This window comes from Haematobia irritans, chromosome 1 (genome assembly GCF_050003625.1).
Source record: "Haematobia irritans isolate KBUSLIRL chromosome 1, ASM5000362v1, whole genome shotgun sequence".
In the NCBI taxonomy this organism is placed as follows: Eukaryota; Metazoa; Arthropoda; class Insecta; order Diptera; family Muscidae; genus Haematobia; species Haematobia irritans.
The window spans coordinates 172,815,013-172,833,725 of record NC_134397.1 but is presented as its reverse complement, the minus strand read 5'-3'; the positions used below and the strand labels follow the sequence as shown (position 1 = coordinate 172,833,725).

The 18,713-nt window shown below is 35.0% G+C and overlaps 3 protein-coding genes across 6 annotated transcripts in view; 1 reads left to right on the top strand and 2 right to left on the bottom strand.

Annotated features, from left to right (window-relative positions):
* flfl (serine/threonine-protein phosphatase 4 regulatory subunit 3 flfl) overlaps positions 1 to 10,824 on the bottom strand; it is a 45,551-nt gene extending 34,727 nt beyond the window's left edge. For 3 of the 4 annotated variants that reach the window (XM_075292122.1, XM_075292125.1, XM_075292124.1), the window contains exon 1: positions 6,580 to 7,074. The gene's annotated coding sequence lies outside the window, so the exon portion shown is untranslated. Of the gene's footprint in view, positions 1 to 6,579; positions 7,075 to 10,685 lie in introns of those variants that run through there. The other variant, XM_075292123.1, reaches the window with a different exon arrangement.
* Positions 10,825 to 10,901: 77 nt separating this feature from the next.
* Positions 10,902 to 11,828, top strand: PIG-H (Phosphatidylinositol glycan anchor biosynthesis class H). Its single transcript, XM_075292127.1, has 4 exons — positions 10,902 to 11,350; positions 11,407 to 11,531; positions 11,593 to 11,670; positions 11,736 to 11,828. Exons 1-4 carry the CDS (start codon positions 11,038 to 11,040, stop codon positions 11,802 to 11,804), a joined length of 585 nt encoding a protein of 194 aa, XP_075148242.1. The 5' UTR covers positions 10,902 to 11,037; the 3' UTR covers positions 11,805 to 11,828.
* On the bottom strand, positions 11,712 to 12,342 carry Kmn2 (kinetochore Mis12-Ndc80 network component 2). Its single transcript, XM_075292128.1, has 3 exons — positions 12,217 to 12,342; positions 11,933 to 12,153; positions 11,712 to 11,871 (listed from the first exon to the last, which is right to left on the bottom strand). The coding sequence occupies exons 1-3, from the start codon at positions 12,218 to 12,220 to the stop codon at positions 11,815 to 11,817; spliced, it is 282 nt and encodes a 93-aa protein (XP_075148243.1). The 5' UTR covers positions 12,221 to 12,342; the 3' UTR covers positions 11,712 to 11,814.
* Positions 12,343 to 18,713: the final 6,371 nt, after the last annotated feature.

Genomic DNA, 18,713 nt, shown 5'->3' with positions numbered 1-18,713 from the left:
AAGGCGAGTTTTCGGTCTGCTCTAGAAAATTAAGTTAAAACCACATAATTCATCCAAGGACTGAGATAATCATATCTTCTTATCCTGATCAGGAAATATCACAATTAAATACCCTAATACATCTCATAGGATATAGAATTCAAAGTCGTCCATCGACTCTTCCTGAGCACCGAAGACAATTGTCCTTATTCTGATTCGAGAGATATTATATCCCAAAGCGCAAGATGGATGTATTCGAATTTTGTCATATTTTTCTGAACCCCAGAGATTGTAAAAGATTTTATTTGCTTTCGTGAAATTCTGAGCCAATCAATTCATTCCGCAACTCTCATCAAATTAAGCGCAACTGTATCCTTATTGATGGCAAAAAGCTATATTTCACGAGAGAAGCCAAACTCCAAATTTGACTTGTTGGCAGTGTTACCGTTGGAAATTTTGAAAAAGTCGCATATTCAAAAAAAAAAGGTCGTACAAAAAAGTCGCATAATGTTCTGTAAAACAACACAAAAACAATAAAGGAACAGTCCATTTAACATAAAAGATGTTTTACCAACTTATTGTAATAAAAAATCCAGTAAATCGTAAACTTTCAAGAGAGTAAAAAGGATTTTTTTCTCTTTGCTAAAATTAGCAGAAATGTACGCGAACGCCATCCAGTACCAATTTGCCATTAGCCAATTTGAAGCCTTTAAATGAATTAATATAATAAAGATATATATTTTTTATATTACACTTATAATTGACTCTGTAAAAAAATCTATAGCAAAAACATGCAACTTCGCTATTTCTCAAATGTCACATTTGATCTCTCCCTGGCTCTCTTTTGCTGGCTTTTTGGAGTAAACGAACGACTTTCAGTAAAAATTTGTGATAATTATCAAAATTTTAGTGGGTCTAGTGGAACAAACCAGAATACAGTGTAGTTAAGGTTATCGTAGGATGGATGTCTATTGCGATACTATACGTGATTTTCTTCTCTCTCATTAATGAGTGCTTCTATGGGTAGCTCAATGACAAGTGGACTCCTTTTTATAGCCGAGTTCAAACGACGTTTCATATTACGTCGTTGATGTGCTTAAAGAATCTTTGAAACACTCAGCATTCACCGCTGAAACACATTTTGCTATTTGGTCGAAACTGGAGTTGAATCCATGACCAAGGAGGCTCCCACGTAAAGCGCGCGGTGATGAATTCCCATTTATAAAAATTGATTCAAATTAAAGCACTTCCCTTTTGTACATGCGCGCGACTAAAGTCGCACATTTTACATTTTAAAACAGTCGCACAAAAAGTCGCATGATGTCAGAAAGGTTGCAAAATGCGACTAAAGCCGCACAAAGGTAACACTGCTTGTTGGGTTTTTGAAAGAACAATGGTCTTTTCTTCAAACTTGGGAAGATTTATTTCTCCATAAGAATCTTATTGTTTCCTTATTAAATTGTATCGATGTTTGTTCCATTATTCGAAATTTTTAGCATTATTTCTAAGAGGAGTTTATCAAAACTGAAATTGAAAAAATCAATAATCTTTCGAGTAACATAGAGCAGTTCTAGCATCACTAAACAATTTTGGGTTTTGCCTGTGTTGAAAATTGAAACCAATGAAAACAGTTTTCAAGGAGCCATGTGGGATCCATATCCACTACGCAGAGTTCACACCTTTTTATTTCCAAAACCTCCATAGGAGGCCAATTTTGCAGATCTTGACGAGACTTATTTGTAAGACGGTGCTCAAAGTTGAAGCATGGCTGGGCCAAGTGTATCGAATAACACGGATACAGTATAATTTTTTCTATTAGCAATGTGTCCACACTGATCGAATTTGTAAATCGTGTTTACTTTAGGACTCAAAATGTGTTTAAAACTATCCTAAGTTCTCTGTTTACACAAATTTTTTTAACCTTCAAATACGCAAAATTATCTTAAGTAAAAATGACCCACTAGCTATAAACAGGCTAATACATTTATCTACTCCCATGGTTATTTCATACGGAATCGCTTCATACTAAATGTGTGAATGAATTTCACAACAACCACAATACTAGTAGTATATGAACAAGGTAAAGTCGGGGGGTTTGCTTGAACATCGTCATTGTTTATTTATCTTCCTTTTCATTTCACCCAACAACAAACGAATTGCCTCCAAGCAGGATATACAAACACTCTCTGGCTATAGATGCTTTAATTCGCTTTCGGCAAAGAAAACATCTCTGTTAACTAGTCATTCGGGTGTAAAAGTAACAACGACTATGTTCCCAAAAAAAAGGTGTAAAACTAAAGTATTGTAATAAATTCAACAACAATGGGAAACATGTATAGTTACAAAATACATTACTTGCACCTACATTTGCAGAAACAAACCTCAAAGTATATGGAGAGATTGCTTTTGTACCAAGCTATAGAGATAAATTTGAAATGAACTATTTTATCACCCATCATAGATAATCAACCATAGATTGAGATATTGGCAATTAAAAAAAAAATAGAAATTACTGAATTATTCTTTTGCACATAAATCGATTAATTTCTTTTCAAGATTTTTATATATAGTGATGCAGTTGCTTTGTTTAAGGCTATGCCTTTTGCAGCATTTCATTGGGCAAAAATTCAATGAGCAATTCACGTCACGCAATTCTTTTTTAATGATAAAGATCGAATTTCTTTGAGGTATAAGGTTCGTCGTAAGGTGTTTTTTTTTACGTATCGACATCATGACAACAGTTATATGTCCAGAGGAAAAATATACAAAAAATCAATGAGTGCCACGCAATTCCATTTTATTGATACACTTTCCTTGAGTTGAGTGCCGACATCATAAGCACTGTTCTATATTCCCATAACAGGATATATTGACTCTGTTCGTAACCAGCCTTGACATACACCGGTCCTCTAGTAATTGGACAAAGAAAACTTGTTGATTACTGAAAAGATATATGTAGGGGCAGGCGGAGGGAAATTATACAGTGTTAGTGAGATTGGGAATACCATGACCCTGTGGGAAGACATATCAGCATAAATAAAACAATTCTTCCTGACCAATTACTGAAGCACACCAATTCTACAAGCAAAATATGCAATATATTGATAGTACCACGACATTCGGTTGCGATGAAGCCGGAGGGAAGACAATATGAACATAAGGATTATCACATCAGCTCCTCCAACCATGATCCTAGCCGCCCTCGTTGCAGTCGGGTCTACGGCCCGAGGCGGACACAGGGTTTTCAACTCTGTCCAAGGACTGCAAACCCCCATTTGGAGTATGCTTATTTCCCGAAAAACTCGAAAATACCAACTCCAAAGGGCTACAACAACAACCATGATCCTAGCTGTATGTATCAAAGGAAAGCTTCCTGACCTATTTTATATCTGAACATAGCACCACAAGAACGCTACGGCTACGACTCGTATTGTACGAAGCTACTGAAGCACATTGGAGAGAATATCGTCCGATTCCTGGCAGATACTTTTAATTTCTGTCTAACAGCATGTTTCTGTATCTCAAACGAGCTCTATCGATCGACTGAAATGGAGACAAACAGCTGAATTTATAACCAAAAATCACCTGTTTCTGTGCATTTCAGTCGATCGATAGAGCTCGTTCGACATACAGAAACAGGCTGTAAGTTCAAAAATGTGTCGCTTTTACTTTTCATTTCCTTTAACAAAGATTCTGTGAACTAAATCTGTTCTGGCCGCTCAAGCCAAATTTTTTGGACTCACATATTTTCATAAGGAATGTTGGTTCAACGGGTATCTTTGTATAAAACAGAAATCGGAACTAATCTACTTTGGCAAAAGTTGATAAAAACAAACAAAAATTTTGAGAAGGGACTTTAAAGCGAAAATGTAAAGTAAAAATTTTGTCGGAAAAGCCTACTTTTCGAGATATCGACATCTGAAAATCTTTATTTTTCCTTTATTTTTTGTTAATTCTAACAGCAATTTTTCATCAAGTGAATGAAATTGCGTTTGTTTTTAATTTTTGACAAATTTTTCAAAATCGGAGCATACTTGCTTACCGCAAGTATTTTTTTTGGAGGCGAAGAAGAAAACCTTGTTTTATTGTCTGTACCGCCTTATTCCATAGATCAGATTTTTTTCGGTCATTATTATATGGACATTGATAGATAAAGTGGGTACCACGTATTTTAAACTCTATTTGTAAAATCTATTTCGTATAATTATTTTTTTTTTCTCGAAGTAATTCTTCTGATAAATTTTTTATTTTTTTTGTATTTTTGATTGCACCCTTTAGTACATTTTAGAGAAAATATTTAGTAAAAATTTTGTCGGAAGAGCGTAGTTTTCGAGATATCGACCTTTGAAAATTGGCGAATAGGTGGACGGCCTTCGGCCGTGTCCAAAGTGGGCTAACGCGAACCAAAGGGTCCGGCCTTCGGACGGGATTTGAAACTTTCTCCTATGAACAGAGTCTAAAGTGAGCTAAGGCGAAACCAAAGTGGAAAGGTGGACGGCCTTCGGCCGGGGTTTGAGACTTTGTCCTATGGACAGAATCCAAAGTGGGCTAACGCAAACCCAGAACCTCTCCGGGTCCATGTTATAAATATATTACTTTTAAGACAATGAAAGCTTTAGGGGCCTGTAACTCCAAAAATATTTTTTTCCGACAAAAAAGTATTACATTTTATGTTTAGAATCGAAAAGCCTACACGTTGGCCAAAAATTGGACAAACAAACCACTTGTACTAAAGTAAATTTAAGCGCAGAAATCATGCCACCATTAAAAAGTTAACCTCCGAAAGAATAATCTCTATTAAAGTATTTTTTAATGGTCGACACTATTCGTGAACGGCTATGGGCAAGGCGATTTTTTCAAAATCGGAGCATACTTGCGGTAATTATTTTATTGGAGGCGAAGAGAAGAAAAACCTAGTTTTTCTATCTGTACCGCCTTATTCCATAGATCAGAGTTTTTTGGTCATTATTATATGGACATTGATGGATAAAGTGGGTACAACGTATTTTAAACTCTATTTGTAAAATCTATTTCGTATAATTTTTTCCCTCAAGTAATTCTTCTGATAAAGTTATTTTTTTTTTTTTTTATTTTTCATTGCACCCTTTTTGCAGTCTTCTTCCTTTTTTTCTGTTAGATACACAAGATTTTTGTATCAATAATGGGAGGCAAAGAAACACTTAACACAATTAGGGACACTAGCCCATTTCAAGACATTTTAACAATATCAAATTTCAAAACATGACCGGTCATTCGTTGTTTTGCTTCCGTTTAAATTAATTAAATCTCTTTTTGTTAACATTTAAGGTCCATTGACCCAAAAAATATTATGAATCAAAAGAATGCCCGCAAAACACAGAGTACAAAAATACACACATTGACATCACTGCCGACGACGACGACGATGCCGCCGATATCACCCACCGCGTTTTTGGCGTTTCATTGTAAATCGTTGTACACTCTCAAGGGTATTAGAGAATGCATGCAAATCGGCAACGTCATTCAATAATGCGTCTGATGACGACTGGTGGGCAAATTTTTCGTTAGTTTGTATTTTCTTGATTATGCAAATGTGCTAACCAAAATATTTATGTTTTTGTAAAAATAAATACTACAGCACGTCCAATGTACACACAATTACGGTGTGGTCTAGTGATGGTGAACAATAAACTACAGAATTTGGCGAACGACCAGCGAACCGAGTGAGCGATAAGACGAAGGGAAAATCAAAGAGAAATTGTTTAAAAATAATGGATACACACACAAATACGAAGAAGCGTGGAAAGCGTAGATAAGACAAAACAAAATGCAATACAAATCGCCGTCAATAGTCGATGGATGGATGGTGGAATATATTTACGAGACGAAAAGGAAAACAAATCAAAAATTCACCACTTTTTGCGGCACGGCGAAACGACAAACTGACCGAACCCGACGGTACACGGAAAAACAAGATTAAGGAAATTTTTCATGTTTGATTGCATGTGGGGTTTGAGGGTGGGGATGATGAAAATGTGTACGTGAAAATCCAAAACTATTTAATGCGTGTATAAGTTACACAAAAATCTAATAAACCAAAACACAATTTATGCCAGATTTTTTTGCTTTTATGTTGCCGTCTAGTACTACACATATACACACACACAAACACTTAAATGGCCAAAACAGAGTTGTTATTTTGGCACATCATATTCAAGTGTCGTCGTCCACCCATGGAAAGATGACGATGGGACATACTTTGATGTCGGTAGCTTGGTTTTCTAAACATTCACGTACTTGCCCGTCGCCACCAATCCGATGTACTACCAAAAAACCAAACACACACATTATAACTCAATCGCCGCGTACTGGGGAAAAAGTGAACACTCATCTCATTCGAAGAATACAAAAAAAACACTACCCCACACTCCGACACTTTTATTTGTTACTATACGTACATCAACCAGCCAAGTAAAAGAAAAAAAAAACGAAATATATGCCGATTAGGTACTAGAACATCATGAACGAAGGCCAATAGGTAAATTTTTATAGTTAATTCTTGATTCCAAAATGAGATTACATGAAATTTGTTTTATAACATTCAATGTTTACTATACGTACTTTCTTTGGCAAATGGGCTTGTAAGACCGGATACATATATCCAACAGTGTGTAATTTGCCTTAATTCGTTTAAAACAATTAAACAAGAAACTTTTTTTTTTTGGTCGCACCACTTATTTTTCACCTTTTCTATAAACACACTCGCGTTCGCACACAATCTTCATTTACTCAACAGCCGATTCGATGTTCACTATATTTTTTGAATTACTCTTTATGTTGATTCTTTTCTGCTCAGTAAGTTTTTTTCCTTTTTTGCTTGGTTTCTTGCTATGTCTGCACCATGTATTTTTTTCGATGACAAATTAAAGCTTATTATACGAGAAATTTTTAGAAAATTTCTTTGATTTACGTTTTCGCATTATTTAATCTGTGTTTTGATACAATTTTTGTAATTTTTAATGGGGTTTTTATAGGGAAATTTTCTAAATGAAAATCTGAAATCCTACGTTTGATTGAACACACACCGATTCCGACTGCCCTATAACGATGAAGACAAATATTCACAAAATATTCGTCATTGTACCGATGCCGCCATCTTGAATATTCGCAATAACAGGGTTGTTCAACATACATGAAATTAGGTGGTAACAAGAGATTCTGTTTATTAATGGTAATGAGAACATGGGATCAAGATAAATTTGTAGATTGATAAAAGAATTTTTTAAATTATTGGCATGGATATCAAATCAATTATTGTTTATTTTTCGCTATGTTTATGGAAATACAAATAAATTGACGGAGGAAATACAACTCTGTATCATGTTTGTACTATTTAAAACAATGTTGTTAACGCTCAGAAAATTTAGAACATGCTTAAACGGTGCTAAAACATTGAGGATACTAAAGAGCGTACACACGATTATTTGATTTTTTATTGAAAGGCCGGAACTATATTCATGTTTCACTAACGGAAACTAACATTATAAGTGCGAAATAACGATTGCTATGAATTATAGAAAGTAACAAAATATCGATAAATGTGTTATTGAACAACATTTAGGATATGTCTCGAAATGTTGAACACGGGCATTATCGTACACTGGTAGAAAAATGGCGGTACGTAGCCATTACCGTGTGGTATTAACAAATTGATTCGCGTTATCTTTTAATTTGTATACCACATTGTATCAAATCATTTATATCAGGTATTATTATGGTATTAACAATCACATCGCCGTAAGATATGATATGTAGCCGTTGCGACCAATTGTAATTGGTCACCTTGGTAGTTTATTTTTTCATATGGGTTGTAAAGAACTATATTTTGGAATAACATGGCTACAGAAAAAATTAATTCTGTGAATATAGCGAAATATAAGTAAGTATAATATTGTTAGCAATATTAATGTTTACTAATACGAATGTTCTTTGATTAGATGCGCAAGTGACATACCAAACCCATCCATATACCACAACAGACGACTTGTGGAATGTGGACACTGCAGACCAGTGATACGCAGTGGAATAACATACAAACCTGCCAGAACGCTGCTCTTAGAACTGCGACTGGGTGTCTCCGCAGCACACCCCTGGATCACCTATATGTGGAGACAAAGATCATCCCTGTGCGAAGACACAACTACATGTTGTCAAAGCAGTATCATCCAAACCACCATCTTATGGATACACAACCACCACCCAGGAACGTAAGGGTTGATATACATAATCTAGAGCGCGAGATCCAGCACTATGAAAGAGAGCCTCTAGATCAAGCAGCGTACCAGGCAGGTTTGAACAGGATTCATGAGGATACTGTAGCTGAAGCGCTGAGAAGCTACAAGGTTAATCCTGTTCTTGGAGTCCGACCACCTCCCATAGCACCGGAGGAAAGAGACCTCCCACGGCAGACTAGGGTAGTTTTGGCCCAATTAAGATCAGGCAAGTGCAGCCGCCTCAATTCCTACTTATCGGTGATTGATAGCAGCGTAGCTGTCGTTTGTCCAATTTGTAACCAAGGGCCACACGACACGCGTCATCTTTTCCCTTGCCCAGCCAAACCAACCCGACTTACCACCAGATCACTCTGGACACACCCCACCTTAGTCGCAGAGTTCCTTGATCTGCCAACAAGCTGATGTACCAAGCGTATAACATGAAAAAGATGAGATCACAATAAACTGTTACAACAACAACAACAACAACTTGTGGAATGCAGTGCCTGAGGTGTGACATGGAACTGAATTGGTAGAAAAACTTTGCATGTATGTTATGTATTAAATGAATTAAAGAAACAAAGATTTTTACTTGTGTTTTATTAAACTAAATATTTATTGCCATAATTAATACTGTGTTTGTATTAAAACCCATTACCGTTTTGGTATTATTTGGTAATACCGCACTGTTTATACATTTACGGTATAAATATTAATACCGCTTAGGCTTTGTGTTTAATACCATATTGGTACTTTCTTAATACGGTATGGTACTTTCAAGCTTTGCGTACCGCCTGTACCGTTTGGTATTGATATTGCACCATACGGGGCTGGCTAACTATCAATAACGTACCGTATCGATTTGAGCCTGTATGGTAATAATTTTTCTATGGGTGTACGTATAAACTTATAACATGAAGCAAGAATTAATTGAACCATAGTTTTACTTAAAACCCCCAAAAATTCCAAATAAAAGCATAATAAGAATGGATTTTTATGCGCCATTCAGACTAAAAGTTTATCCCGACGGAATGTCTGTGTTTTTAAACAATCTTATCGATACGAATTGTCGGCGATGACAGCAAATAATCGATAAATGTGTTATCGATCACAATAACAAGCAGGAGTATCGATTATGCCGTCGGACATAACTTACATTGTGGCCAACACCTAGGATTTGATTGACACCATATAATAATAAACTTCTGGACGGCGCATTATGAGCCTTGCAGACTATAAGTTTATCCGATTTTACCGATTATTTAGTCATCGACGAATTGTCGTATCGACTGTGCACACTATAAAATTCCATACAAACACAGACATTCCGTCCGGAAAAACTTATAGTGGAAAATCGATAATTGTACCACCTCTAATGTGCTGAAAAAAAACTGCTTAAGACAGGTGCTAAATTGTTTACTTTTTCAATTTGTAAACAAGAAACAGCTTTTAAATAAATAATAAAAAAAATAAATAAAAAATAACAATAAAAAAATAAAAATAAATCTACGAAATCTCAATATTTTGTCAGTCTGAACACGTAAGATTTATAAAGAGATTTTAGTTCTAAATGGCGAGATTTCTTGCGTAGTCTTCAACGTAGTATTACCAGTAGGGCTGTCATTAGGGATCGATTTTTATAAATCCCGGCATTCGGAATTTCAAAATATAGAATCACGGGATTTCCGGGATTTTTTTCGGGATTTCGAAATTTTCGGAATTCTGTAATATGTTAAGTAACAGTTTATTAACAAAAGAACATAAGAGTATATCAAAATGCAATTTCAAATTGCTATCATATTTGGCGAACATGTAGTCCAAATCAACAACATTAAGAAAATAAAAAATAAATTAAAAATAATTTTATATCGCTATCGCGTTTTGGTCATATTATCAACGGAACTTTGCTGTTGACACAAATTCAACACCTTATCGTTTACATCGATTTTTGACGAAATTGTGCTTTTTACAGTATACTTAAGGTATAATAAATTCTTAGTCAGGGTGTACCATAAATTTTTATTAACTCAATTTGCCCGGTATGAAATCTAAGGGCCGTTTGCAATGAATGAAGACTCCAATTTTTTAACAAATAATGCTAAAAAGCCACAAATTAACAAATTGGAATTAGTTTTTCGGGATCCCGAAAAATCCCGGGATTTAAAATAAAAAATCCCGGGATTTATCCCGGGTGACATCCCTAATTACCAGTGAAACGAACTTAGTATCGACGTATAAATATTTTTAGACCTATTATTTACTTTTTCTTTAGTGACATCTTCCTTTAATTGAATACAAAATAATATGGCAACTCTAGTTTCGTATTTACATTTTCAGAAGACAACAAAAAGAAGAATAACAAAAACAAAGTTATACACAGCATATTTATTGGAAAAAAATGAGCTCAAATCGAAGATTTAGTACTATAGCTATAAATATGTAAAACCTACTTACTTTCTATGAAAATAGCGGAGTCCTTAATTAGGGATACTCATTGTTATTTATTTTGAAAGTAATTATTGTTTCTTTGGATTTATATTCGATTATGCAATTTACCAAACAGTTAAGAAAACATTTACAAACAACACATCTTCACTCGTTACTCCTGCAAACAACAACAGCGCGCACAAGACTGAATGAAGTAGAAAACAAAAGCAAAATCTTGCCCCATTGAAGACAAAGCATACAAGTCAATAGTTTGACATTTGTTACTGGCTTCGAAAAACAGCTGATTTGAAATTTTTAGTCCCCCTTGTTCCGATATTCGTTGTTGCAAATCGCAAATCAATTACAAGAAAACAAATTTATGGATTCGAAAACAAATATATCAATCTATGAGTTCCATTCAGTAACACATTTGTATGCTGGCATCGAGGAGCCTGATTTACATTTGGAAATACAAAGTTATGGCTCAGACGCCTTGCAAATAAAGCTCGTTAATAAGGCCTATTCAAAGCAAAAAAATAAGTTACTTCAAAAATGTGTTTTCTTCCTATCTACAAGCCTTTGTTATTTGTGGATAGTTTGGAGTCACTCTTTCCGTTTACTATACATGGAGGCAATACTGTTGCTTTGGCTTCTACCTCTCTTGTGGCGCCTTTTTTCTATAGTGGAATCGGGTAAGTTATCTATACACAACGCCGGTGCCAATCTTTTTAAATATTTATTTTCGTAGAAAAATTTTTATTTTGCTTTGACTTTGGAATACATTTACAAATAAAGAAGTTACTGGGAATGAGCAATACGTTTATTGCTTCGTCAAATATCCATGACATATGTATTAATGAAGTGATAGAGAATGTAAGCAATGATCTTCGTTTTCCAAATTGTTTGACTCATTCTACATGTAAAACCATTTCAGTTGGATTTCCGCTACCTACTAATTATTAGAACTAAGGGGAAACTTTTTCATAAAATTCCTATAATTCCAGTATTCAAGGTAATATAAAACTTTAGAAAATATTAATGAAAGAGATATAGTTTTCAGTATTTTCTCAATTGCAGATTTTGAAACCCACATGTGATTGCTTAAATGTAATATACAAATGTCTTAATCAAATTATGCTTAAGTAATAATAAATAGCTATAACAAATGAATTCCTTCTTCGACTTTCCTACATTCTTTCAGTAGCGATGATACCTAAAATGACCATAAAGATTTTAGGCATAAACCTTGATACAGATATGAACTATAAAATTACCTTTGGTTTTCTTAAACTTTCAGACGGTAAAGGTGGTATTTTATCATCGCTGGGCATTACTGGTTCCACTGATTCGACAGACATTTCGATATTCACAAGATTCTCCAAATCTGCTCTACACGTCCTCTTCAACATTTTTCGATATTCGTCCGTGGAATTACGATATGCAATTACAGTATCTTGCAATGGTTTAATTTTTAAAATTTGTTGCAATTTTTCATCTTGAATACAAAACAACTTAGTATTAATAAAACATTATTGAAATTATATACTTTTAATCTTACCCATGTTTTTGTTTTGTTATTTATTTTCGGTTTCTTATGTTTTGAAAAGTGAAGCCAACAACGCTGCGCACAGTTTATGACAGTTGCATTAAGTGTTGCCATATTTTAGCATTTAGGTGATAGATATTTTAAATGAGGTAGGGTGTTCATTACCAAAACGGAGCGTTCACATTGTTTGAATAAAATATACCCTGTCAAAATTATTTGAATTTGACGGCGCTTCTGAGAATACCCATTACGTCGAAATAAGTCGTATACGATATCCAAAACTCCTCGCAAAAGTACCGCCACTATTGAGAAGTTGTACCACGCCAAGTTACTACAAAAAAAGTATCGCATGAGTGCAATTATTAGGTTCCTCTTTAGATAAATTTAGAACGACGCCAATAAGAGCCCTTTCAAACTATATGAAAAAGTGAATTTTAAGATATTGTAAAAGAATCATTGTGGTCAAGTAAAACACGATTGTTTAGATGTTTATTAATTTTATTTAACATTTATAAATTCTTATAATTATAACATTTATACGACTATCACATCACATTTTATTTGTTTATTTATTTTGTTTATTTATTCATTCAATATAATACAAAGGCCTAGTGGCCCATATAGTGTATTACAAAGTAATAGATCATAACCATAGGCTACAGAAAAAAACTTTAAAATTAAAATCCTTACAACTAAATAAATACACATCACAACCAGTTTCCCAAATCTAATACACTGAAATAATAATTCAAGTTGTCCAAAAAAATTACAAATAACTAGTAAATAACCCCGTGTTAGCAACAAAAACTAAAGAACAGCAATGAAATAGTCAGTCAAGCGAAAAAAGAAAGATTTTTAGACATCAGGCATTAAAATACTCATAAAGTTTCAGTCGAAAGACATTATTACATTGAGAGAAAATACGTAAAGAATAGGGCAACACATTCCAGCACCGAGCAATCCTGACAACAAAAGACCTCATGTAAACAGAATTCCTCACAAGAGGAATGAGTAATTGAGGATTTCTCGTAGATCTACTGAATGAAAAGCACTCATACAATGCTAAAGGTTGACCACTTTTAATAATCTTATGAAACATGTGAAGTAGACGAATGTTCAGAAAATTCTCAAAAGAGCAACCCAAAAATTCCTTCACATAATCAGAAATATGATCACGTCGATTAACGTTAAAGACAAAACGAGCAATAGTATTAACTATTCTATTCAAAACCAACAAATTACCATGGCAAGTGCCAGAATAAACTTCTAAACAGTATATAACTTGAGATAATAAAAGGCTGTGAGCTAGACATTTCCTGACAAATAAAGGTAGAATCACTCTTGATGAGTAAATCCTACGCAAGGCACTCCAAACTCTACAACATACCAAATCAATATGCGGTCTAAAGGTAAGTTTACAATCAAGAATCAAACCCAAACATCTCAACCGTTCAACCAACTCAATACGATAATTGCCAAGAAATACATTCAAATTATAGTCATCGTGATTAGATGATCCAAACGAAATAACCTTCGACTTCGATGGGTTAACGGAAAGGCCGTTACTAACAGTCCAACCGCTAAACCCCGAGAGACACCCATTGATTTCCCGCTCCAAAATTCCAATTTCACCGCGATTGCCACTAAAAAGGAAAAAGACATCATCAGCATAAAAAAAAGATTTGCACCTATCCAAGAAAACGCATTGATGTAAGTCGTTAATATATAGGATAAATAAAAGTGGCCCAAGCACGGATCCCTGTGGAACTCCGGAGTTTAAACCAAGCACAGAAGACTCATGACCCCTAAATGCAACGTATTGGAAGCGATCATACAAATAAGAAAAAATAAGTCTGCATGCAGATTTATGCGCTTTACAGACTATCAGTTATTCCGGACGGAATGTCGGTGTTTGTAAAGAATTTTACAATGTGTCGGATCGATACGACTTGTCGGCGATGACTAAATAATCGGTAAATGTGTTATCGATCCCATAAACATGCAGCAGTATCGATTATGCCGTCGGACTTAAATTATAATGTGCACAATATATGGGATATGTTCGACACGAGCACTGTCGTCCGGAATAACTGATAGTCTGTAAAGCGCATTAGAAAAGTTAAATTGCGCATGAAGCTTAGAAACCATTGTGACAAAATCTATAGAATTAAAGGCTTTAGAAAGGTCTATAGATACAAGAGAGCATAGCCTATTTTCATTTAATTCCTCTCTGATCGCATCAGTCAATCTAATAAGAAGCATAGACGTGCTAAAACCCTTACGGAAGGCATACTGATCCCGACAAATCTGCACTGAACCACATTCCAATATCTGTGACTTAAGAATGTGCTCCATTACTTTAGAAAGTGCTGGTAAAATAGATATTGGTCGATAATCCTCTGGCCCACGAACCACACGCACTTTAGGAATCGGGACAACGCGAGCCAACTTCCATGGTGAAGGAAAGGTTGAAGTTGTCAAAATCGTATTAAAAAGGTGCAAAATTATACCAGAAATATAAGGAAAAATAAGCTTAATGAAGCGAATTGAAATATTATCTACACCTGTAGATTTAGATTTAACCTTACACAAAGCCTCAAGAAGTTCAGATTCAGTGATGCAGCGAAATGAAAATTCATGATCGCGGTCAGCAAAGTCATCAATGACACTGCGATCATAATCCACAACATCACTGCCCCCAACAAAAAACTGATTCAAGTCATCAACGTCAACCTCAAATTCACCATCGTCACCTGCAACACAACCACTGGCCTTCAGCAACTTCCACATTCCTGCTGTATCCAACCCCTTGAAGACCCTTTCGAAATGCCTCCTCTTTTGGCTACGTATGACGCCCTTAGCTCTATTTCGCAATCTTCGGTAAACCTCCCAATTCTGAGGGGTCCGACTGGCACAGAATGTAGAATATGCTAAGTCTCTAAGAGACCTAGCATAAACAACATCATGTGAGTTCATCCACGAATCAGTATTATATACAACTCTCCTCCTAACCATAGGGACATATGTGAGTAAATCTCTAAACAATATAGACATTTCTTCACACATGGCATTAACGTCAGTTGTAACAAAAAAATTTGAAAATACATAGTTATCCAAATATGTAGCTAAGCTATCCATATCAACTCTATTAAAATCAGGAAATTCAAAAAACTCCACAACCCGATCAATGTTAAAATGAAAAGATAAAAATACCAGTGCATGGTCAGAAATTGAAGGATACTGAACTTGGTCGGAACAACCAACTGTCATGGATGAACTCACAAGATAGTAGTCAAGAAGAGATGTAGAATTTCTCCTAACATCAAAATGTGTAGGCCTACAATTATGTAGCACAGATAAACCACAACGTAAAGCAACTGACCTTAAATGTTCCGACTTAGAAATCTCAAATAAGTTGCAATTAAAATCCCCGCATACAATCACATTCGCATAATTCAAAAATATATCACGGTGGTTGCTCTCAAAAGCCTCCAAATTACCACAAGGTAAGTAAACAACTCCTACTAGACAACGTGTGTCATTAAAAAGAATTTCAATAAACAAGGTCTCACATGACGTAGCATCAGTATACCTGTAAACTACCTTAAAATTAAGTTTCCTTGATATATAAATACATACCCCACCCCCCCTGGATCCACGGTCATTGCGAACAATCCTGTAACCTGGAATAGACACTGCATTGTCAGATATTGACTCGGATAACCATGATTCGGAGACTGCAAAAACATCAAAAATATTCTCTTTCAATAGTTGCCTTAATTCGTCCATTTTAGGAGCCAAACTCCTACAGTTCCAATGAGCCACCACAAATTGACCAGAAAACACCATCAACCTATTCTTTATAAAGCTATTGTCACTAACAATGGGGCCTAGATTGTCAAGAGTAGACATAGACATAAAAGTGTATTAGATTTGGAAACCAAGAATTTAGTGATATGTAAAAAACTATAACTAGGTAAAAATGTAACAAAAACTCCATATATAATTCATACAATATATAAATCGGCTAGGCACATGAGATCACATTAGCATCTAAATATAAATGTAAGTAGGTATTTAATTGAGAAAAAGATAAAAAAGAAAAAAGATAAAAAAATTATCAATGCATCATAATCAAGATGACACATCATCTCCAGCAAGAAGCTTCTCACACCCAGTGATATCATACTTCACCTCCTTGCCATCAGGAAGATTCAAAATAGCCACAGGAATATCCGAATTCTTGATTCTAAATTTGGAGATTTTCTTCTCTCTCCGAAGTTTCATGCAAACCGCATTTAATTTATTAGCAGCAGGAGGAAAATGGTCATTAAGAAAGACTCTGCTATTCAAACCATCCACAGCCAAACCAGGTATAATTTTAGAGATAGTGAGAGGCATTGTCTTAATTGTTTTGTAATAAGCTTCAACTATCGAATCTCGCAACGCAAAAGAAGTAAATTTGACCATAAGAGCTTTTCCATTGTTGACATAATATACTCCATCAATTTCACGACGATTTACAGCAATACCATAAACAGCACCAAGGCTAATGACTACTTCAAATAGGTCAGCCATCCCACTGGGTAAACCACTGACAATTATGTCATGCCTATTAAGCCTTTTGTGGAGAATATTAATATGAACATCAAATGCAGACATACGCTTATTTGTCTGTGTCTCAATATTTCCAACAAGTTTGAAACAGTTCTCAACATCAGATTTGATCTCTTTAAAACTGGAAGATATTTCTTGTTTAAATTCAGTCATCAAATCGGTCATCATTTGCCTAGTGGATAAACGCTCCTCATCAGTCTTGCGGATAATAAGATCCATCTTAGCATTTACAAGCGAAATTTCAGAACGCACCGATTGGGAATCGCTTTCAGGAGGTTTTTCCAGGCAACCAGGGCACACAAATGAGAGAGATTTATGTTCCCTCAATGCAGCAATATCACCATCAGCAACATTAACACAAGCAGCATGATACCAAACAAAGCATGCCTTGCACAAAATCCCTCCAGACGTCTTGGTTAAATTGGAAAGACATTTGCCACACTGGTCTTTTTTAGCCACGGGCATATTGTTGTTAACTTACAAGTGAATAACAAGTAAAAACAGCAAAGATAATATGGCGGCAGTCAGTTCAGTATCAAATACACGGCAATTACCCTAGTGCAGTTAGCCAAAACAACAACAGCAACGGCAGACGGGAAAGGCAATATATATCAACAGCTTAACAGCAAAAAGCAGCAAGAATCCACTAAAACTCCAATTAACCCGGATGACCAGCGTTCCAAATTATATGTTTTCAACAATCAAATTAGAAAAAGTTAGATGCGCAAGCAAATATTTAGTATACAAAAAAAGCGACCAGCCGATAAATAAAAATGCGCTCACTCAGCCATAGGGTTGCCAACATTTAACATAATTTTTTGATCGATAATATACCTTTCACAATTTTAATGCAAAAATTGTTCTTGTGGGAATATTTATGATTATTTACTACATCCCTGCCAACATTTTTTGAATTTGGCGGCGCTTCTGAGAATCCCTACCACGTCGAAAAAAATCGTATACGACATCCAAAACTCATCGTAAAAGCGCCGTCACTATTGAGAAGTTACCACAAAAAATCATGAGTGCAATTATTAAGTGCATTTTTTTAATAAACTTAGAACGACGCCAATAAGTGCCCACTCAAACAATCAGAAAAAGTGCATTTGAAGATAGATGTAAAAGAATCATTGTGGTCAAGTAAAACACGATTATTTAGCTGTTATTAATTTGATTACACATTTATAAATTCTTATAAATATAACATTTATACCACTATCACAACACATTTAACATAATTTGTTCATTAATAATTGAATGATATTGATTTACAAGTGGCAAGTTACATGTTGCACCGTCTATCAGCCAGTTTTTTTTTTTCTCGATGGCGATTGTTGCAGTGTCACTTACGAGTCTGTGGTAGCGATGAGGATGAAATGGAACTTTGAAATGCTGGCAGGGATATATTTTTATCTTGTTCGCCAAATTAGTCATAATAAATTACTATTGTGAATCGAAAAACGGCTGGATGTTCTGTATAGCTTAGACCAATTAAATATAAAGACGTAGTTTGACAATTCACCATGGTTTTGTTTATTTGCAGTGCGCAATCATTCCACTCAATTGCTTGCGCAGTCAAGTGACTCAATTTCTTTTAGTATAACGAGAATTACCGTACAAATCAGTCAATTTGGATGGATAGAATTTTATAAGCTTTTACAATATTTGGTGTTTCAACAAGAGAACAAAGGAAAGAAAATAAATTAAAGCCAAATTAAAAAATAACTCAATTGCAGATGAAAAAGAGTCCTCTACGGTGTGCAGACAAACTACAGCACTGTGAATTCAGTTGAGATGTCTATGCCTTCCTTGGTCTATGTGTAGAGCTCCTACAAATGTTGTGACCTGTACTAAAAGAAAACACGCCCAATGTTTATTATCTGAGTGGATGG